At 44.5% G+C, this 23073-nt stretch overlaps 1 protein-coding gene across 3 annotated transcripts in view; it reads left to right on the forward strand.

Moving 5' to 3' along the window:
- TMEM163 (transmembrane protein 163) overlaps positions 1–23073 on the forward strand; it is a 331185-nt gene that overhangs the window by 272219 nt on the left and 35893 nt on the right. For all 3 annotated transcript variants that reach the window (XR_011569628.1, XM_070799912.1, XM_019973637.2), the window contains one exon: positions 12167–12263. Coding sequence is in view for 2 of the 3 variants with exons in the window: in XM_070799912.1 (XP_070656013.1) it covers positions 12167–12263 (97 nt within the window). In the remaining variant the exon portion in view is untranslated. The remainder of the gene's footprint in view (positions 1–12166; positions 12264–23073) is intronic.

Raw genomic sequence — 23073 nt, forward strand, 5'->3', positions numbered from 1 at the left:
TTGCATAACCAGTTTGCTTAAGTAGTAAGATTTCTTATTCTCCTGAAAAACAAGTATTACCCTGAGAGTCTCTTTTAAATCTCTTTAAAGCCCATCAATTCACTTTGTACTTCCCTAGGTTGAAAACAGTGACTGTCAGTAAATTGCCTTGGATCTCTCAAGAGCTGGTAGAAACCAGCCCTCTTTCCCCGTCTCCACATCTCCTGCCCTGTTCTAGCAGCATCTCTTTTCAAGATCATTGTTGTTACAGAATTAAGTCTTATGGGCTCTGCTAGGACCCAGGGCTGTGGCGAAGGCTCTATTTCTCTTCCAGTTCCTGTAACCAAAAATGAAACCAAAGCTGAGACTGAAGCAGTGCAGGCTTTATTGAGTGGTCTGAGAATGGAGAGGCAGGAACTTTGTTCACAAATCAACTTCTCATCCCTTGGTGAGATGGGATTAGATTTTAAACAGTAGAGACAAAGGGAGGAGGAGTGAGGATGGTGATGGGGAGGCATGTGTACCGGTTCACCAGGGAAGGGGCAGCGCTTTTGATGGCATGGGTGCCACCCTCTCTTATCCTCTTTTGGTCCTTGATTTCTGATCACGATGCAAGTAGGTGTGTCATGCTAATGTAATAAAATCAGCGTATAAAGCCACTGTGTTGGAGGTCGAGTATGTCACCATATTGGTTCCAACTGGTCCCATTTGGTTTTTGTTTTTCTCTTCCTATAGCTTCCTTATCTCTTAAAGATTTGTGATAACTCCTATTAAATGTGGGGGCAGGTGGATTTTGAGAAAGGGAGCTTCCCCAGTCACTCAGTGGGTAAAAGAATCCACCTGCAATAAAGGAGACACAGGAGGTGTGGGTTCGATCCCTGGGTTGGGAGGATCCCCTGGAGAAGGAAATGGCAACACACTCCCGTATTCTTGCCTGGAGAATCCCATGGACAGAGGAGCCTGGTGGGCTGCAGTCCATGGGGTCACAAAGAGTTGGATATGTATGACTTAGTGACTGAGCACAAACACTGGTTCTTGTGCTGGCAGCATTATCTTCCCTTGGCCTCCCTGCCTGCACCAATGACCCTCCTTGGTCTGCTCTCAACAGAGCAGTCAGATTGATCCTGCGAAAAATAATGTGAGTCATTTCTCTATTCAATCCATTATTGGTTTCCCATCTTACTCAAAATAAAAGCCAAGTCCTAGTATGACCATGTATGCCAGTCAGGAGGGCTCCATTGCTGTTCATTGAGAATGCTTGGTTCCCTCTGTTACCAGGCCCTTTCCAGATCCTTCAGCAGCAACACTATAGAAATGAATATCACTTCCATAAGACCCTTAGATAAGCAAACCTTTCTTATTAAGAGAGGGAGCTTGTGCACAAGGAAGAAGGCAGAAAAAAATCGTGCCAACTCCCTAAGTAGAAGGGACAAGTTACTTTTACAACAAAAGGGAGGGTTTGCCTCATGATCACTGATAATTTCCAGAAATTGTCCACCTTTTTTGATCAGCAGCAGGTGGCTCCAACTGGATATCGGCAATAGGGAGCGTTTCTGTGAAGGGAAAGGTGTGCAGGAGAATTTTCTGCGAGCAAACATCTGAGCAGATGTGTCTAAAGTTTAGAGTTGAGGGACTTCCCCGGCAGTCCAGTGGTTAAGACTTCATGCTTCCAGTGTAGGGGGCAGTGGGTTCAATCCCTGGTCGGGGAATTAAGATCCCACGTGCTGCATGGCATGCATAAATAAGTAAGGCAGTCTTATTAAACTTTTTTCTATAGTTGAACTTCTTGTCTTCTGGCAACTAAGTATATTCTTGAGTGTAACACAGGTAAACTTAATATTGTATTCCTGCAAGTCTGGCTTTTGTCTCTGGGACTTGGGTGTGTGTTCTTTCGTTACCAAGGCCTGTTTTGCCCAAGGCTGTTTCTTGGCCTTATTTCCGGAATGGCTGCGCTCATATCTTCCTGTCTCGCCTGCATGGGCACCTTTGCTCCTCATGTTCTCTGTCTAGAGTGCTCTTCCCCGGGCAGCTGTTCGGCTCACTCTCCCATCTCTCAGGTCTGTGGTTAAACGCCCCCTCCTTAGAGAAGGGTGATGACTGTGTGCAGAATACATGCCTGTTACTCTCCTCCTTTGTGCTGCTTTACGTCTGTGGAATGTTCTTGTTTGTTCACATGCTTATGTCTGCCCCTCCCTGTGTAAGCTGCATGAGAACAGGCTGTTATTCATGTGCTTCTTTGGTGCTGAATCCTGGCACCGGAACACTGAAGGAATCAATTGGTAATTGTGGATTCAAGGAGACTGATGAGGCTCTTAGGTCTCAGCATACAGCCCCCTTGCAGCATATATGGGAAGTAGAGATACTGGGTGGGTTCTGGCAATCACTAGGAAGGTTGTTCCCAGTTCCTTTCTCTCCTTGCATCTCTCTATACCCAAGAAACAGCATCCTGAGACCTAGGGGCGCAGGAAAGTGGCCCTGGGCAGCAAGGCTTGGGTGATGCTGCTTCCACTAAGCTCCAGGTATCTGGCTGTCTGGACATTGCTCCTTGAGCTTTATGAGTCCTAGACTAGACTCCCCACCAGCTCCCCACCCTGGTCTCACTCCTCCTGCTTTGGGATGTGCCACTACCTCTTTCCTTTTGGGAAAAAAGATTGGGTTTTCCTGGCATCCTTCTCTATTGTCCAGTTGGTTACCAGGGTCCATCCCTCTGCCTCCGCAGGGTCTTTCCTATTGACCCCTCTCAGCTGTCACGGCTACTCTGTAAGGGGTCATCACTCATTTCCTTGACTACTAGCCTTGTCTCCCAGCTGATTTCCTTGCTTCTACTTTCCTTCCCTTCAACTCTGCCAAACTTCCCCCAGTCAGAAGGTCTTTGTAAAGGCCAGATCACATCATGTACCTCCCTTGCTTAAAACTGTTTAACAACTTCCTGTCACCACTACAGGCTTCCTCAGCCTTAGACATGTGTGTTCCACCTTGGTGATTTGTGCCGTACCACCTATGCCATTACTTACTTAACATTTATTTAAATATAATCATATTTGACATTTTTTCCTTCAGCAATAATATCCTTGTAGGCATGGGGTAAAAATCAGTTTTCCTAATGTATATTAAAGTATATAACTATTATATATAATACAGTGGTCTATGTACTGTCTAAGATGCATTGTAAATATCATGTTGTCAAATTCTTCAAAAAAATTGTGGAGAGGAAGGAACACTCCTAAAGAGATTCTCTGAAGCCACCATTAATCTGATATCAAAACCAGACAAAGATACTGCCAAAAAAGAAAATTATGGACCAATATCTTTGAATATAGGTGCATAAATTCTTAACAAATTTCTTAGCAAACTGTATCCAGCAATATAATGAAAACTCATACACCATGACCAAGTGGGATTCATCCCAAGTTCCTAAGGCTGGTTCAACACATGCAGATCAATCAATGTGATTCACCACACAAACAAAAGGGAAGACAAAGACCACACGATCATCTCAGTAGATTCAGAAAAAGCATCGTGCATATCGTGGGTGATGCTGTGCCCGCCATCTCGAGGGGACTTCCAGGACACAGAGGGCCCTTCCTCACGTGGCTCTTGCATGGCTGCTCCCCTAGCCTGATGATCCAGGAGGAGCCTCTCCACTTTGGATTTCCATAGAAACAGGGCCGCACAATGTGGGGTCTTCACATCTTTGCTTATGAAGTTCCCTCTGCCTGGAGTGCCCTCCACAGCCTTATCAGCTTCTCTACTTGATGGCTCCTGTCTAGTCCTCTAGACCCAGGTTACCTGTCACACCACAGCGCCATCCTTCCTTCCCACTTGGTCCCCAGGTTGTGTTTCATCGCTTTGGTTTCTTTCTTCATTCTGTTCTTTGTGCGTTATCAGTTTTCACATTCACTACTAATGACTGTCCAGTAATACTTTTCAGGTTTCCTATCCCAGGTGTGTGCTCTCCCGAGGCTGGGGCTAGGTTTTGTTTTCTTACCTTGGCATTCCATTCACCTTAAAATGTGAATGAACGCAGTTACCCCAGTGGAGCAGTAGATGTTCTAGGATCGCTTGAGATAAGGTGAGATCAAGAGTGAGGCATGTGAACCTGGGAGATGGGGGTTAACCGGAAGAAGAGAGGGGATGCATTGATTGAGAAAGGCACCAAAGACATGATGTCCCTTCACAAGGCTTTTCAGAGTAGAACCTGCTGGACTTCCCTGATGGCTCAGATGGTAAAGAATTTGCCTGCAATGCAGGGGACCCGCGTTCAATCCCTGAGTTGGGAAGATGCCCTGGAGAAGGCAATGGCAATCCACTACAGTATTCTTGCCTGGAGCATTCCATGGACATAGGAGCTTAGCAGGCTGTAGTCCATGGGATCACAAAGAGTCAGATACGACTGAGCAACCAGCACTACTACTACCTACTGCTGGCCCACATCAACTTACCTGGTTGTTTGTGTCTCTCTCTCCATATATATATATATATATTTAAACTGAACAGATTTTTTGGTGAATGTCTGTGTTTTCAACCCATCCATTAGAGTTCTGCTGTTCAATATGGTAGTCACTAACCACATGTGGTCATTTACTTTAATTAATTAAATTTTTAATTAATTTAAAAAGCATTAACATTGAATTTCTTCCATTGCATTAGCCACATTTGAAGTCTCTGTGGCCGCATGTGGCTAGTGGCTACCCTTTTGAACAGAACAGAATGGAACATCTCCTTCGTCACAGAAAATTTTATTGGTCTGCACTGCTCTAGAATCTGAGTCTTTAACAAATCTCCCATGCTGATTTTCTCCCTAAAATTGAAGCCAAGAAGAAAGTCCTATGTCAGTGAGATTCCACTTGGATAGGCTTAATCAGCTTGTATATTGTTCATTTGTTGAGTAAGGAGAGGTTCTTAGTGATTCAGTCTTGAGGAGATGGATGATCTTATCATGGACAGGGTTTGACCACATGCCTGTAGAGCTCTAACCTGAGTAGCCATCCTTGGTCCAAGCCACCCTCCCCCTCACCACAGCCTGTTCACAAAACAGCAGGTGGATGAGGTTAAAGCTAAAGAGAGAAGAGAGAGGAGGACACAGGTAGAGAGAGGAGATGGAGATTTAGAGCCTATGAGGGTCAAGCAGGTAAGATGAGGAAGAACAGAAAGAGAAGGGGAGCAAACTCCTGCAGTGGAAGAGGAGGTGGGTGTTGGTGGCCATGGTGTGAAGGGAGGCAGGGAGTCTTGAATCAAATGTTGGCTGTTTGGCGAAGCCATTATAGAGAATGAGAAATGGCTCATGGCATTCCTGGCACACTTTCTCTTGTCTCCTAGCTGATTTTGTGTGTTGTTTTACTTAAAATGGCAGACTACATGTAGTAAAAGAGGACCAGCTAGAATGAAACTGCATTAGAAATCATACATCCCTAAGAACCACATGAACTTGTGACTTGACTGTCTTTCATTTTTTTATTATTTCATGTTTGATTGAAGATGGACCCAGATTACAAGTGCTGTGGAGGCTGGGGTGGAAAATGATAAAACATTACACTTTAAGCTGTGGACTGAATTGGTAAAATGCCAGAGCAACTGTGTTTTAAGGCTTTTGTAAATTAGGAGATGATTAGAAGAAGTTTCTCTTTGGCAAATAACTTAGAATTGATAAGACCCAGGCTTTATTCATATGATTTCAGGCCTTTAAGCCTACAGCTGACCAGGGACCAAACTTCCAACCTTCTCTCATTTGGGATGTGAGAGTGTCTGCCAAGTGGTCTCCTGTATAATTTCAGAGGCAAAAATTAATGCTGACTGTAAGGTGATAGATAGATTTACAATGCTGAAGAAATTTGCAGCTTTTAGGAGGAGAAAAAAAAATATCAGTGGCTTCAACTATTTCTTTGGATTTTACTAATCTTTCAGATATTAATAAGTATATCTTTGACAAGATTAATACTACAGTGTTTCTCAAACTGCAGTGAATGTCTGAAGGAATTATTAAAATACAGATTGCTAGATCCCCATCTGCAGAGTTTCTGATTCAGTAGGTCTGGGTTGACCTCCGGCATTTTCATTCTTAACAAGTTCCCAGGTGATGTGGAGACTGCTGGTCCATGGACTATGCTTTTATAATCACTGGTCCTGTGAGAATTTAAATGCAGCTTCAGTCTGGATTGGGACATTGTATTCAAGGGGGGGCAGTTCATTTGAGGAGAAGGGGGCGACAGAGGATGAGATGGTTGAATGGCATCACCTACTCGATGGACTTGAGTTTGAGCAAGCTCTAGGAGATAGTGAGGGACAGGGAAGCCTGGCGTGCTGCAGTCCCGGGGGTCGAAGAGAGTCAGACACAACTGAGTGACTGAACAATAACAACAAGCAGTTCATTTGCCTCTTTCTTTTTTTATTCAATTAAGTTTTATTTCTTTTATCTTGTATTTTTAAAAGTTGTATTGAGCATACTATAGTTGATTTATAAGGTTGTGTTAGTTTCAGGTATAAGCAAAGTGAATCAGTGATATCCTCTGTTTTTTTTTAGATTCTTTTCTCGTATGGGCCATTAGAGAGTGCTGAGTTCCCTGTGCTGTACAGTAGGTCCTTATTAGTAGTGTGTATACCTCAATCCCAATCTCCCAATTTATCCCTCACCCCAAATTTTATTATTTTTAATTGAAATATAGTTGATTTATAATATCATGTTAGTTTCAGATATATAGCATAGTGATTTGATTTTTTTTTTTTTTTTTTGTAGATTGTATTCCATTAAAGGTTACTACAAGATATTGGGTATAATTTCCTGTGTTATACAGTAAATCCTTGTTACTTATCTGTTTTACGTACGGGCCTTTGTATCTAGGAAAGGGAAACTACAATAGGGAAGGCAAATGTATAGTGAGGATGGAAGAGCTCTTAAATAAGCCAGTACATGGATTAAGTAACAATCCAGAAAATTATAAAAGCCATCCTTTGCTTCTTTCTGACTCAGTGTTTTCCCGCTGTAGGGTTTGGGCTGGAGGGAGAAGGAGTTGTGTTCGCTGCAGTGACCTGGCTCTACACTGCCTTCTTTCCCTGCCAGGCTGGCCTCTCCAGGTGAAGGCCGTGGTGCTCTGATGGAGCAGGTCCCTTCCCCCATCCCTCACCACCTCCCCACAAACCAGGAAGCAGCCCACAGTTGCCCATTCGGAAGCAGCCACATTTGCAGCGTTTGCTCCTGACCCAAATCTTCTCTGCTTCCGGGAGATCGCTGCAGTCCCAGGGCAGTGGTGGCATGAGGATGTCACGTGAAGGCCCAGAGCCTTTGAGTGGCCAGGGAGGCTGACCACTGGGAGGGCGTAAGGAGACCTGGCTTCTGTTTCTGGGTGGACTTCAGATTCCTGGGGTGACCTTGGGGAAGCTTGCCAGTCCTCCACAATCCCGTTTTGACTCCTTGTGTCTGTGAAACAAACCTCTCCCGACCCCTGACCCCTCCAGTCCATGAAATAACAGAAAAACAAAAACCTAGGTCTGGTCAGTGGCCACCAGGGCATTTAGGAGCTGATGTGCAGAACTCTTGAGTGCCTGAGGAGAAAGCTGCTGTGTAAACACAATATATTATTAATAACATGTTAAAAAAAAATGGCATCACACGCTCAGCTAATAATAGCTGCTTTCAGCTATGGGGGAGCTCTGACACACAGGCTTCCAGCAGTGTTGATGCAAGAGTGACTGGCTTCTGAATTTGAAACACATTTAAAAAAAGATGAAAATAGGTTTTTAAAACATTTGGAGCGTATTTGTAGGTATATTTTTGAGGCAAATATGATAGATCTGTAAAATTCAACATGAATAAACAAATCATCAATTTCTTTGGATTTTTTTTTTCATTACATTTCGGAGTTGTTTTACAGTGTGGGCTATTCCATAGGCGTTTTGGCTCAAGTGTTAGGAGTCTCTTTCCTCTTCCCATCCCCAGTGGTAAGTGGTTGATGCCCCTTTAAACTCTATGGGGGGAAACTTACAAATCAGTCAGTGGTTAGGTAATCAGTTAATATAGGGAAGTGGCTCAGCTGGTAAAGAATCTGCCTTCAATGCAGGCCACCCACTTTCGATCCCTGGGTTGGGAAGATTCCCTGGAAAAGGAAATGGCAACCCACTCCAGTATTCTTGCCTGGAAAATTCCATGGACAGTGGAGGCTGACAGGTTACAGTCCATGGGGCCACAAAGAGTTGGACATGACTGAGCAACTAACACTTCATTTCAGGGAGTCAGACCTTCCTGGGTGGACCCCATTTGTGGCTCTGATCAGTTAATGATTATATATACTCTACAGATGCATGCAGGGGCACCTGCCAGGTGCTGCTATAGATATTGAGATATGAAGATATAGTTCTCACCCTTAAGCAACTTCTAGGTAGTTTTGATTGAAGGTATATAAGCAAGATATTATGTAAGGAGACCACTGCATCTTTTATACCTGTCTCCTTAACAGAATCCAGCAAAACCCAAATCCACTTTTTGTGCGTTATCAAGGTGTGCCTGTGTTGACTGGGAGAAAGATAGAGTCCTGCAGCACCACTGGCCCCTGTCAGGAAGCAGCTCAGACGCTTGTTCCTGTCCCCTCTGAGGGATTTGGAGATGGAGGCTTCTTGAGGATGTTGTGGTAAATGCTCTACAGAAGGTTTAGCACCCAAGTGGTGCCTCTCACTTGGGTTCTCTCATGCCTCAGTGAGAGAAGACCGATCAAATAACGGGTGCGCTGCAGGTTTCTCAGGGAACATTAGACCCCTCCTTCCTCAGCAGCTGGGGGGGGGTCCCTTCTGTTCAGAGAAGGATGGATTTCCCCCCATAGTGGAAGCTCACTAAGGACAGGGCCTTCCCTTGAACTAGGCCTGGGACTCAGCCCTGAGAGATTATTCAGGGAACTGCCTGGGGAGCTTCATTTTTCTACTGAAGTATAGTTGATTTACAGTGTTGTGTTAGTTTCAGGTATATAGCACAGGGATTCTATTTTACGTGTGTGTGTGTGTTTGTGTGTGTGTGTGTGTATCTTCCCTGGTGGCTCAGATGGTAAAGAATCCTCCTGCAATGTGGGAGACCTGGGTTCGATCCCTGGGTCAGGAAGATCCCCTGGAGAAGGGAATGTCTACCCATTCTAGTATTCTTGCCTGGAGAATTCCATAGATAGAGGAGCCAGCTGGCTACAGTCCATGCGGTTGCAAAGAGTTGAACATAACCGAGTGACTAACACTTTCACTTTTTCATATATATGTATATACATACATATTGGAGATGGGGACGACAGTCCACTCCAGTATTCTTCCCTGGAGAATCCCATGGACTCTAGAGAAGCCTGGCGGGTTACAGTCCGTGGGGGTCACAAAGAGTCGGACACGACTGAGCGACTAACATTTCACTTCATATACACACATACATACACACATTCTTCTTCAGATTCTTTTCCCTTATAGGTTATTGCAAGATATTGAGTAGAGTTCCCTGTGCTGTACAGGAGAACCTTTCTGTTTATCCATTTTATATATAGTATAGCATGGGTGCTCAGTTATGTCCAACTCAACACAACCCCATGGACTAGGGCTCCTCTGTACAAGAAAGACAATAGCGTGCATATGTTAATCTCAAATCTCCTAGTTTATCCCTCCCCCACTCTTTCCCTTTGGTATCCATAAATTTGTTTTCTATGTCTGTGGGTCTATTTCTGTTTCTGAGAAGCAATTTAAAAAGCAAATACAGATGCCTGTATTCACTCCTAGAGATTCTGATAAGATTGACCCTGAGTGGCAGTCCCTGGGATACTGTTCCAAAAAATTCCTCAGTGGGGTGTAAAGTGTGAGGGCTAGAAAACCTAGTTGGAGATTAAATTTATCTGAAAGGGTGAAGCAGAGAGAGCATGTGTGCTAGTCACTTGAGTGGAGGCCTGACTTTTAGGCTCTTTTCCTGAAATGGCACCTCTCACGGTCCTGTTTGCTAGCAGGTAGAAGTGGTTACTTCAAGTGCTGGGCACAGTGGGTCCATAGTCATCAGCCCTGTGGGATAGCTGGGCCTTGGGCCAGTTGCTTTGGGAGCTTTGATCCCCCAAGCCCTGGAATCCCTGTCCTGCCCTGGTGTCTGGTCACTAAAGGGCCCTCCAGGAAGCCGTCTCATTTCTGCATGATGCCCCTCTTGGCTGTGGTCCCCTCCAGCCTGATCACCCTGCCAGGACTGTGGTGACCAGCGCCAGGCACTCCACCTTCTGTAGCCTTCTTCATTTCTGCTGCTGTGTCCCTGGGTGCTTTTTGCCTGTAATCTCGATACACCCACACCCACCCACCCACCGACCCCCACACACCTACCTGTAATCTCTCCACACACATGCAAGCACACACACTCACACCCCACCATCCCCCACCATCCCCTCAAGTGTATGTTTCCCCCCAGGCTCCTTATGAGGATGTATGGTGCCCGGGGTGGATCACCTGCCTGGTTTATAGGTCCAGGATTCTCTTTAGCTCAAGTCTGTACCAAGAGCCCCAGCCTGCTTATTACTTTTCCTTTGTTCTTTTGTGTTTCACCCCAGCCCACATTGATCGCTTCTTCCTGTGGTTTTGATGTTGTGATTTTACTTTTTGGCCTCATGCTAGAGCATGTGGGAATCTTAATTTCCTGACCAGGGATTGAACCCCCTGCATTGGAAAGTAGAGTCATAACCACTGGATTGCTGCTGAAGTACCTTCCTATCTGTGTTTTTGAGAGAATAAAACCTACTACTAATGTGTTGATAAGAAGCCTTTGGAGTGAACTCCATGCACCCTGTTTACCTCCTTATTTCTGACCCTTAGGTTTGGGAAAAGGTGTCTGTCTATAGGCTGGTTAGGATTCTAAGTAGGTGCCTCTTTGGGTCCTTCTATTAGTCCAGAACATGGTAATTAAAGCATGGGCAATGAAAAATGGTTTTATTTTGTAGCTTTGGAGGAGGGCTGAGAAGGCTGCTAGGTGATGGTGACCTCAGGTTGGGGCAGGAATGATGTAGGGCTTCTCGTACTGGTTTCTTTTCTATTTCTTTTCATTTTCATTTGGTATTTTGACCCTTGTATCTCTATCATCATTTCCTCAGGTTTACTTTCATTTTCTGTATTTTTCCCTCCTGTGAGTGTCTGGGTTGCCAGCTGGTGCATCCCAAGCCCCATAGTCATCCTCCCAGCTCCACCCCACTCCCCTGGCTGGGTGTCCTCTGACTTTTCCCATGACCTCATTCCTAACTTGCTCTCACCTCTCCTGTGCATGGTGTCTTGGTTGACTCCTCTCATTTATTTTTTAAAAGAATTGCTTCATCCTGCCATGAACACTCTTTATTTTTTTTGCTTTTAATTTTATTTTGGAGTATAGTCAGTTAACAATGTTATGATAGTTTCAGGCAGACAGTGAAGGGACTCAGCAATGCATATATATGTACCCATTCCCCACCTACCCCACCAAACTCCCCTACCATCCAGGCTGCCACATAAGATTGAGCAGAGTTCCCTATGCTATACAGTAGATATTTGTTGATCATCCACTTTAAATACAGCAGATGAACTCTCTTCTTTTGTCATTACTGAATCATTCCTCTTTTTATGTTTGAGAAAATCCAAAAGTGTCTGTCCTGTTCTATCAGCAAGAGACATCCAGGGTGTGTTTTTCTCTTCCATCATTTAAGCCAGGATTAATGGATTAATTTTTTATGCTCTGTGCATTATCTTATTTTATCTTCAGGTAGGAAATGTTACTCCCACTTGACAGATGAGGAAATAGAGGCTAAAAGAAGTTTGGTAGCTTGACCAAGATCAAGCAGCAGGTTAAATGGTAGAACCTGGAAAGTCTCACGTCAGAACCTCCACTCTTTGCTATTAAACTCTGTACTCCAGCTAGAGGAGGGGTGACATGCTGTGTTGCCAGGCAGGAGAAGGATTTCATGGCCTTGAAGATCCTTTCATACCAGCATTCGTGGGATGCTGTGAGGTCATGTAGGATGGTGAGACCCTTTCACATGGGGTTGATTTTGATGATAAATCACTGAACTGTGTTCTAGAAATGATTCAGTATTAATTCTGATACTGTGGGTGGGCATGGTTGCAGTATGGCAAATTATGGTGGATCTAGGGCCTCGGGTTGTGTCATTGTCACTGCCATTGTGTAAAGTAGCCAGATGGAGTTCTCCCAGGTGATTCCCAATGTTCTGTTTCTTTGCAGAGCCTGTGTCATCTTGGGGGTGATATTCCTTCTGTCATCTGTGTGTATAGTGGTCAAAGCTATCCATGACCTCTCAACGAAGCTGCTCCCGGAAGTTGTAAGTTTCTTCTTTTTTCTTAAGTCTTTCCTGAGGGTACCAGCCTCTTGTATTACCTCTCACCCCAGACTTACTGGGGGAAGTTGGGCAGGTGGAGAGAAAATAAACAGTATCTTAGGAGTCCAGAAGACCTCATATTAGAATGTAAATGACTCGGCGGAGAAAAGCACTGGGCAAGACAAAAAGATAGTTGAGCTGGTGCATGTTCTGTGTCTTTTGACTACTTTTAATGTCTTTTATATTAAGAGAAACGAGGTGATTTTTATAGAGCAGTGATCCAACCTGTGTTGTTTACATCTGTTCTGCATCCAATTCAATGACTTATAGTAAGAATTATTTTTGCCCTTGCACCTCAATTCAGTACATAAATCTATTCACATTAGATTTTCTGACACAACTAACATTCAAATGCAGAAACTGGAGGACACAATTTCATATTAAAGTGTGTTTTCGCCTCATTTTCTTGGTGAGAGGCACCAGATTCTTTTTTTTGTTGTTTTTTTTTTTTTTGCACTCTGATTCTATTTTTGCTCCACATCTTATGCATACTGGTAAAAAAAGACTTTTACAGTCTCCTGGAGGCTAATTTACCTATCAGGAGATGAAGATACTGCCATTACAATGATTCTCTCTACAAACTTACCTCAGAGATATGATGGGTTTAGTTCCTGACTGTCACCATAAAGCAATTAATGCAATAAAGCAAATCACACATTTTTTTTGGTTTCCCAGTGCACATAGAAGTTATCTTAATACTATGTCTATTATATGTAGTCTGTTACGTGTTCAATGGCATTATATCTTAAAAAACAAAACCAATGTACATACCTTGATTTAAAAATACCTATTGCAAAGATAAGTGAGCTATCATCTGAGACTTCAGCAAGTCACAATCTGTTTGCAATGGTAACATCAAAGATCACTGACCACCATAAGAAATGTAATAAAACGCGGGGGGAGGAGGGTAGTAAACTGGGTGATCAGGATTGACGTATATACATGAGTCTATATGAAATAGGTGACTAATATGGACCTGCTGTGTAGCACAGGGAACTCTACTCAATGCTCTGTAATGACCTATATGGGAAACGAATCTTTTAAAGAAGAAAGAGTGGCTATATGTATATATGTAACTGATTCTCTTTGCTGTACACCTGAAACTAACACAACATTGTAAATCAACTATCCTTCAATAAAAATGTTTTTAAAAGTTTGAAATATTTTGAGGATTAACAGAATGTGACACAGGGATAGAAGGTGAGCAAATGCTGTTGGAAAAAATGGTGCCAATAGACTTACTGGACACAGGGTTACCACAAACTTTCAATTTGTAAAAAAAAAATAATAATAATTATCTACAAAGTGAGGTGAAATGAGGTGCGCCTGTTTATAAGTTGCATAGTGATGTAATGCAAAATTACGGGCTCTTCTTTCAGGGTGTGACTTGGCTTGTGCTCGACTATGTGCACCATCTTATAAAAGGCCTAAGTTATGAGACCTTTAGTTTCACTTTTAGAAAAACACATGTTAATCTTTTGGGGGTAATGTATTACATTTGTGTGTGTGTGTTTATGGGGAAGATGAAAATGGAGTGGGCATTACACTGTTTTTAGTAGAGCTGTTAAAGTGACTGTGTTAAGTTGTCCTGTGTACCTAATGCTCCCACCCCTCGCCAGCTTGAACCTGAGATTAGAGCCATTCCCTTGGTACCTCCTCAGGACCTTAACTTATTTATCATCGCAACTAACATCTCAGTGACACGGAGGAAAGATGGATAGCAGGGTAGTAGTGTACCTACCTATGGATTTCATCTTTTTCAGAAGAGCTGGCTCAAGCAAATAATCCCATGTCTTATACTCCATATGTTATATCTTATGTTACCTTGGTCTTCCTGGTTACCTTGAATCTGGACTTGTTCATCGTCTTCCTTCATCAGACTGACTATCATGTGTTCCATTCCACCAGAATCTGAAGCTTAAACAAAGTGAAAGTGAACATGTTGGTTTCTCGGTCGTGTCCGACTCTTTGCAGTCCTATGGACTGCAGCCTGCCAGGCTCCTCTGTCCATGGGATTCTCCCAGCAATAATACTGGAGGGGTAGCTATTCCGTTCTCCAGGGATCTTCTTGACCCAGGGATTGAACCTGGGTCTGCTGCACTGCAGGCGGATTCTTTAGTGTCTGAGCTACCAGGGAAGCCCTTTAAAAATTAGTTGCTCAGTTGTGTCCAACTCTTTGCAGTCCTATGGACTGCAGCCTGCCAGGGTACTCTGTCCATGGGATTCTCTCAGGAATAATACTGGAGGGGTAGCCATTCCCTTCTCCAGGGGATCTTCCCAACCCAGGGCTCAAACCCAATCTCCTGCACTGCAGACAGATTCTTAACTGTCTGAGCCACATCTAGACATAAAAGTATTGTGTGATTAATTAAGATGTCAGTCAGATAACATCTTTGCATTTTACAAGGGGTGGAAATCTGACTCCACTCTAAGAAATGTTTATTGGTGGGAATTTTCAGCACTGGGCTTGTTGACATTTTCATTTATTTAGGTGTTAAAAATTAATGTGAGGCAGGGCTTACTTGATGTAGAATGGATAGCTGTGCTCATAGACCTTGTTTGCGGCCCTCCTTGTTTTTGTCTTGTTTTTGCCTGTTATTTATCATCGCTACTAACATCTCAGTGACACGGAGGAAAGATGGATAGCAGGGTAGTAGTGTACCTACCTATGGATTTCATCTTTTTCAGAAGAGCTGGCTCAAGCAAATAATCCCATGTCTTATACTCCATATGTTATATCTTATCTTACCTTGGTCTTCCTGGTTACCTTGAATCTGGACTTGTTCATCGTCTTCCTTCATCAGACTGACTATCATGTGTTCCATTCCACCAGAATCTGAAGCTTGAACAAAGGGAAAGTGAACATGTTGGTTTCTCGGTTGTGTCCGACTCTCTGCAGTCCTATGGACTGCAGCCTACCAGGCTCCTCTGTCCATGGGATTCTCCCAGCAATAATACTGCAGGGGTAGCTATTCCCTTCTCCAGGGGATCTCCAGGGGTTTTAACTGGAAGCAGCCTTATATCTTATGGTACAAATATTCCTAAGAGAAGAAGCTCACCAAGTTAAAATCCACATCATTGCTAGGGTATCTCATGCCCCGCCTAGGTGAGATCAGAGAGGGTGAAGACCTCTATGATTGAACCAAGACTGTCCCTGCCCTGGTAGGGTTCACACCAACTGTATGGTATTAGTCCCGGTGTGGGATTTAAAAATCATACCTGCTTATGGTCATCCTGTCAGAACTCTAAGGAAAGATGTAAAGTGGTCTGTTGTATTTATTTGTTTTTTTAGACCTTCAGAGTTGTGGAGACTCTGGCATATTTATGTAACCAAGTAACCAAGGCATATTTATACTTAAAATATTTGGGGAACCCTGGTTAGGAGCAGGTGATTAGTTTCCAGCAGACCAAATGCAGTCTGTGCCTCTTGGTGGCTCATAGTTGGTGGTGGTTGAAACCAGGGAGACTGGAGTTTAGGGTTTTGATATCCTAAATTTTACATCCAAGTTACACCTTCACCCTTGCCCTCGTCTGCAGAACTGCCTTTTTTTAAAAAGATTTTTTTTATATGTACCATTTTAAAAGCCTTTATTGAATTTGTTACAGTATTACTTCTGTTTTATGTTTTGTTTTTTTGGCCATGATGTATGTAGGAGCTTAGCTCCCCAAGCAGGGATCGAACCTGCACCCCCTGCATTGGAAGACAAAGTCTTAACCACTAGACCACTAGGGAAGTCCCCAGAATTACCTTTTGATGTATGATTTCCATCAAGTTGTTACATGGGTTTGTCTGAAGCAATGTTTTCCCTGCCCCAGGCCTGTTTCCCCAGCAGCTTTCTTTTTAATGTCATGGGCACAATTCTCAGAGTGCGAGTAATTTGTGAGAATGGGTGAGTTTTGAAAGAAAGCCATGCGGTTAGGAATCGCCCTCCTGTGAAGTTGGCTGGATCTGAGCCATGTTGTCGCCTGCTCCTCAGCAGCCTCATGCTGGAGGAGACAGGCCAGCCCATTCTCAGGGGACCTGCAAAAGGATTCCATAGTGTCTCCTGCAAGGGCCTTTTGGGCAGATGGCTTAAGTTTGCTCCGTTATGGCCTGCATGGGGTCTCATTGGATCATTGATGAAGCAGATTCCAAAAGAGCCTTCTCAGAAACTCTGCGTGAACTGTGGTTCTAGAAGTTGGGGAGTGTGGGTGCCGCCGCAGATGCGGTGGCAATGGTTTGGTATTATGTCTGTGGCTGCTTTGACATGAGCATCATTGTGTTGCTGTTTTCACACGCACCACGCTCTAGAAGGGAAGGCAGGGACAGGTGGCACACTTCTCTCTTGTGGTGGCACCTGGGGGCTCTGAAAGCTGAAGTGAGCTTCCTGAGGTCATCAGCTAGCTGGTGGCAGTGCCTGGATTTGAACCCTTGTCTCCTCGTCTCAGGCTGTCTTGGCTCCTGATTCTGTGGGATTCCGTGGTCCCACTGTTCATTGGCTTTTCAAGTTTGAACCTTCTGTCTTATTTCTTCTCCTTTTTTTTTTTTTTAAACCCTCTCCATTTGTTTTTTGCTTTGCTTTTTCTTGTCCTCTCATATTCAGGCAGAGGTGCCCGGCTCCCAGCTGATTCCATCCCTGGCATTTTCTGGCTGCCACTGCTGCTCCCACCATGCGGGCCCCCTGCAATCTGTGCCACTGACCAGGGTGTGCTCCTGTTGCTTTGTCTGTTGAAAAGCATGCAGGCAAGTGTACCAAGAAGCCATGGAAAAGTAGAAGTAGGGAATGAGGGAATTCAGGGGTTACATGGAGTCATGTGGAAAGAGGGGAGGGCATGGAGGCTGAGTGACTCCTCCCGCCCCACACAGTACCCATGTGACCACTGCAAGCAAATTGCTCAATCTCTCTGACTCTGGGCTTCCGGATATGCCATATGGGGACAATACTTTCATCAGGGGTTTATGATAAAGATCAAGTGAGCTGTTTACTTAAAATAATCGATATTATTAACAGGAGACAGTGCTACTATGGTCTTAACGTTCTGATTTTAAAGTTTCTGAACTGCTTGTGGCCTGAGTTCCTTTCAGATGGGCCCCTGGATCCCTCTTTCCTGCCTCCTGGTCCCCCTCCCCCTGGCTGGATAGGACTGGTGTTTGTCTGTCTCTGGCTTCAGGCGGCCACAGCCAACTCTGGGCCCCTTCCTTTTGGGAACACCCAGCACACTATGGGCAGGTTGTCCTCTAAGTCTAACTCACCACTCGTTGGCTGTGAGACTTCCGGCAAATTGTGTCTTCTCTCTGAGAGACAGTTTCCTTCTTTGTAAATGGGTGTCACGCCCCCTGCTCCACAACAAGCATTGTGAGAACTAAACGATGTGATGAATGTGGAATTGCTCCATCAACTGTCGTGTGCTTGGCGAAAGCCGAAGGTATTATGTCAGATCCCATGACCCAGGAAGTCTCATCCTTTCTCATGCACTTTCTCTCAGTGACCTGTTGAGTTGTACTAGCTCATTACACTTTTCTGTTTGTATACTGTGACTTGTTTACCTTGAGCTCTTGACAGTGTCTGGGCCTATCCTCCTCCATAAGTCACATGCACTAAAAGTGATAACAATTATAATTACAATGACGCATTGTTCCCAATTGGCAATGAATAATATATGGTCATATGCTGATAATAATAATTGCTGCCATATAAGTGCCTACTGATCCTTACTGTGCCTACTGTCTAGGCACTGGGGATTCAGAGTCAACTAGCACTAATGGTTAGTGTTTCTTCATTGCTCTGCAAAGGCCTTGACTTCTCCTAGGAGCTGGCATTTGCTCTCCAGCAAATGCTGGAGATGGTAAAGATGGCCCAAGAGGTGACAAGCTACTGAAGAACTTAAGGAAGTCTTCCCAGTAACTCCTGAATGCTAAACACCTCACAAAACCAAAAGCCTACAAATCCAAGAGTCACAGTCACTGTGAAGGAAGACCCTTGGGGGATGTTCTCGCCCGTGGACTTGCAAGTACAATCCTAATATATCCTTTACCAGAGTTATCACTCTAGCTTTGTTCCTGAGAGTGAAATCCCATCCCATCTCCAGGAGCTCACAGTTGGGGAGAGACCCAGACAGCCTAAACATTTGATTTAGGTGATGAGGGCTGTAATAGAGACAGTCAAGCCTGCTATGGGGGAGGCGTGTTGGGCCTCCACTGTGATCTGAAGGAAGAGTGGACACTGGGGAGACAGGCTGAGGTCCAGGGAGGAGAAGGCTCTTAGAGGCTGAGCAGCCACAGGGACCAAGGGATCTGTGTGAGCTTGCTTTCTTTTTCTTAGGCGTTTGTTTCCTGTTTGTTTCCAGTGTGTCTGGAGGAAAGAATAGAGAACGGAAAGTGGAGAAGGAAGAAAGGAAAAATAACTCTGTTGTGGGTCAGGAGTGGTTGCTCGGCATCGCTTTGATTCTTCCTCGAGTCGCAGGGTTGCTTTCAAACCTCCCCTTGTTTTTGCTCAGCTAAGTTCTTGCCTGAGATTCCATCCCACCCACCAGAACAAAGGAGCTTCTACCAAGAGGAGGGAGCCCCCCTCACAACTGTGTTCTTTCAGGCAACCAGTCGTGAGCCCTGTTTCATTTCCAGGCCTCGTGGGACACGAAGGTGGCTCACAGTGCGGGGTGGCTGCCTGCTTTCTGGGCACATCTCTTCCCTCAGTGTTGCTATATCCCCCTCACTCAGAGGCCTGGCTGGCTTTGCAGAGCTGGGGGCCGTCAGTGGTGTCCTTGCACAGGCCCCCGATGGGATTTCACTCTCAGGAACAAAGCTAGAGTGATAACTCTGGTAAAGGATATATTAGGATTGTACTTGCAAGTCCACGGGCGAGAATATCCCCCAAGGGTCTTCCTTCACAGTGACTGTGACTCTTGGATTTGTAGGCTTTTGGTTTTGTGAGGTGTTTAGCATTCAGGAGTTACTGGGAAGACTTCCTTAAGTTCTTCAGTAGCTTGTCACTTCTTGGTCCATCTTTACCAGGTGGAGAGGATGGAACCAGCTTAGCCTGCCCCCTCCCCATACCCGTTTGTCTCCTCCCCTTCCTCCTTCCCTCTCACCCAGGGCCTCTCGCTTCCCCTCTGAGCTCCCACCTTGTCCACTTCTTTGGAAATGGCGCCTCTGCACTCACTCCTCCTGGAACCCTCAGTCACTGCCTGCCTGACTCCTCCTCCTCCTTAGGGAGATCCCTTCAAGTCCTTCCACCCCCTTCTAGCCCCTGTTGTTCTCACAGATGCTCTGTCTGAAGACACTCATCCCTTCCTTCCCATTCCTCTTGTCCCTTCAGCTTCAAACCCAGCCTCCCCTCAGCCTTCCCAGCAGTCTTTCAAATCCATTCTGTATGACCTCCCTTGGGAGGTAGGAGATGGTTAACAGGGCGACATGAGAGAGGATGGAGGGGTCAGGAGTGAAGGCTTGGGCCCAGGTGAGCAGGCTCACAGACATGCTGCCTACCCAGTCAGCTTGTCCGCCTCAAGTCTTCTGGAGCAAGTGCCTCATCCATGGGAGTAAGTTTCTTGAGGATCTTGTACTGAGTGAGTACTCTGAGGCATGTCACCTTGTGGTTAAAGATGTGGGAGAGAATTCCCTGATGATTCAGTGCCCTAGATGAGTCACAAGCTGGAATCAAGATTGCTGGGAGAAATATCAGCAACCTCAGATATGAAGATGATACCGCTCTAATGGCAGAAAGTGAAGAGAAACTAAAGAGCCTCTTGATGAGGGTGAAAGAGGAGAGTGAACAAGCCAGCTTAAAATTCAGTATTCCAAAACCTAAGATTATGGCATCCAGTCCCATCACTTCATGGCAAATAGATGGGGAAACAGTAGAAATAGTGACATTTTATTTTCTTGGGCTCCAAAATCACTGCAGATGGTGACTGCAGCCATGAAATTAAAAGATGCCTGCTCCTTGGAAGAAAAGTTGTGACAAACCTAGACAGCATATTAAAAAGCAGAGACATCACTTTGCTGACAAAGGTCTGTAGGAAAAAAAAACAAACTATGGGTTTTTTCCCAGTAGTTATGTAAGAATGTGAGAGTTGGACCATGAAGAAGGCTGAGCACTGAAGAATTGTTGCTTTTGAATTGTGGTGCTGGAGAAGACTCTTGAAAGCCCCTTGGACTGCAAGGAGGTGAAACCAGTCAACCCTGAAGGAAATCAACCCTGAATATTCACTGGAAGGACTGAAGCTGAAGCTACAATACTTTGGCCACTGGATGTGAAAAGCCAAATCATTGGAAAAGGCCCTGATACTGGGAAAGACTGAAGGCAAAAGGAGAAGAGGGATAGTTAGATAGCAGAAGATGAGATAGTTAGCATGACTGATTCAATGGACATGAATCTGAACAAGCTCTATGAGATTGTGAAGGATTGGCAAGCCTGGCATGCTGCAGTCCATGGGCTCCCAAAGAGTCTGAACAAGACTTAGTGACTGAACAGCAGCAACAACTTCTGCTGTAGAGGTCATGGGTTTGATCCCTGGTCGGAGAAGTAAGATCCTGCATGCTTGTGGTGCAGCAAAAAAAAAAAAAAAAAAAATGTGGACGCTGAGGTCAGGGAGACAGAGCCCAACTATGCCTCTTCCTAACTAGAGAAAGATGGGGCAGGAGTCCCAGCCTTCTATGTCTCAGTCTCTTTTTTGTAAAATGGAAATAGTAATAGCAGTCTTCTTGCGAAGCTTGCTAAGAAAGAAAATAAAACAATATAGATGATGCATTTAGCAAATAATTGTTGAGTGGACGTTGACTAATACTATGGTTGTTGGACCAGAGAAGAGGTTTCTGAGGAAGTTGGTGGACCTTCTGATGCCTTTAGTTCTAGAAGCTTAGTCTGTATTGAACCATCCAGGAAATGCATTCAGGGATCCTATTTTCAGCTCAGATTGGGTAATGGTGTAGGCACCTTCTTGTACAATAACCTATAATTCCTGGATCTGCTATGAACAATAGATTCATGTTCCCATATGACATGCTGTCAAGCATAACTCTGAATTTAATTTGGGAGTTGTATTGACTCCCAAATACTTTAAAAACAGACACGTGTACACAGTCAAGGTCCTCACCATCCATCCAACCTTCCAACATCGCCCCAGCACTGCACAGAGAAAGTCAGAAAATTCCTGCTGTTATATCATCAATGGTATCCCACTCTTACTACTTTAGACAGAATTATTCCATCACCTCAGCAAGATTGACCTCTTCATTTATTCTAGAGCCACAGCCCACAAGTTTCTAAACAGAAGAGAACTGAGCTCTGATGAAAGTGAGTTATATTGGCTGGAGTGATCTCATGGAGAATCAGTTCAGTTCAACCGTGAACTTCCAGATGTGCAAGTTGGTTTTAGAAAAGGCAGAGGAACCAGAGATCAAATTGCCAACATCTGCTGGATCATCGAAAAAGCAAGAGAGTTCCAGAAAAACATCTATTTCTGCTTTATTGACTATGCCAAAGCCTTTGACTGTGTGGATCACAATAAACCGTGGAGAATTCTGAAAGAGATAGGAATACCAGACCACCTGACCTGCCTTTTGAGGAACCTATATGCAGGTCAGGAAGCAACAGTAAGAACTGGACATGGAACAACAGACTGGTTCCAAATAGGAAAAGGAGTATGTCAAGGCTGTATATTGTCACCCTGCTTATTTAACTTGTATGCAGAGTACATGATAAGAAACGCTGGACTGGAGGAAGCAGAAGCTGGAATCAAGATTGCAGGGAGAAATATCAATAACCTCAGATATGCAGATGACACCACCCTTATGGCAGAAAGTGAAGAGGAACTAAAAAGCCTCTTGATGAAAGTGAAAGTGGAGAGTGAAAAAGTTGGCTTAAAGTTCAACATTCAGAAAACGAAGATCATGGCATCTGGTCCCATCACTTCATGGGAAATAGATGGAGAAACAGTGGAAACAGTGTCAGACTTTATTTTTTTGGGGGGGCTCCAAAATCACTGCAGATGGTGATTGCAGCCATGAAATTAAAAGACGCTTACTCCTTGGAAGGAAAGTTATGACCAACCTAGATAGCATATTGAAAAGCAGAGACATTACTTTGCCAACAAAGCTCCGTCTAGTCAAGACTATGGTTTTTCCTGTGGTCATGTATGGATGTGAGAGTTGGACTGTGAAGAAAGCTGAGTGCCGAAGAATTGATGCTTTTGAATGGTGGTGTTGGAGAAGACTCTTGAGAGTCCCTTGGATTGCAAGGAGATCCAACTAGTCCATTCTAAAGGAGATCAGTCCTGGGTGTTCTTTGGAAGGAATGATGCTAAAACTGAAACTCCAGTACTTTGGCCACCTCATGTGAAGAGTTGACTCATTGGAAAAGACTCTGATGCTGGGAGGCATTGGGGGCAGGAGGAGAAGGGGACGACAGAGGATGAGATGGCTGGATGGCATCACTGATTTGATAGACATGGGTTTGAGTGAACTCCGGGAGTTGGTGATGGACAGAGAGGCCTGGCGTGCTGCAGTTCATGGGGTCGCAAAGAGTTGGACACGACAGAGTGACTTTTAACTCATGGAGAATAGAGCCCAGAAATAGATGCATACATAGCTGGTCAACTGGCTTTCAACAAAGGTGCCAGGGCAATTTAGTAGGGAAAAAAATCTCTCTTCAACAGATGGTGCTGGAGCAACTGGAAAGCTTTATGAACAAAAATGGACATTTACCTTTATATAAAAACTAGCTCAAAATGAATCAAAAACCTCAGTGTAAAATCCAAAACCCTAAAACTTCTAAAG

The sequence above is a fragment of the Bos indicus genome, chromosome 2 (assembly GCF_029378745.1).
Source record: "Bos indicus isolate NIAB-ARS_2022 breed Sahiwal x Tharparkar chromosome 2, NIAB-ARS_B.indTharparkar_mat_pri_1.0, whole genome shotgun sequence".
Lineage (NCBI taxonomy): Eukaryota > Metazoa > Chordata > Mammalia > Artiodactyla > Bovidae > Bos > Bos indicus.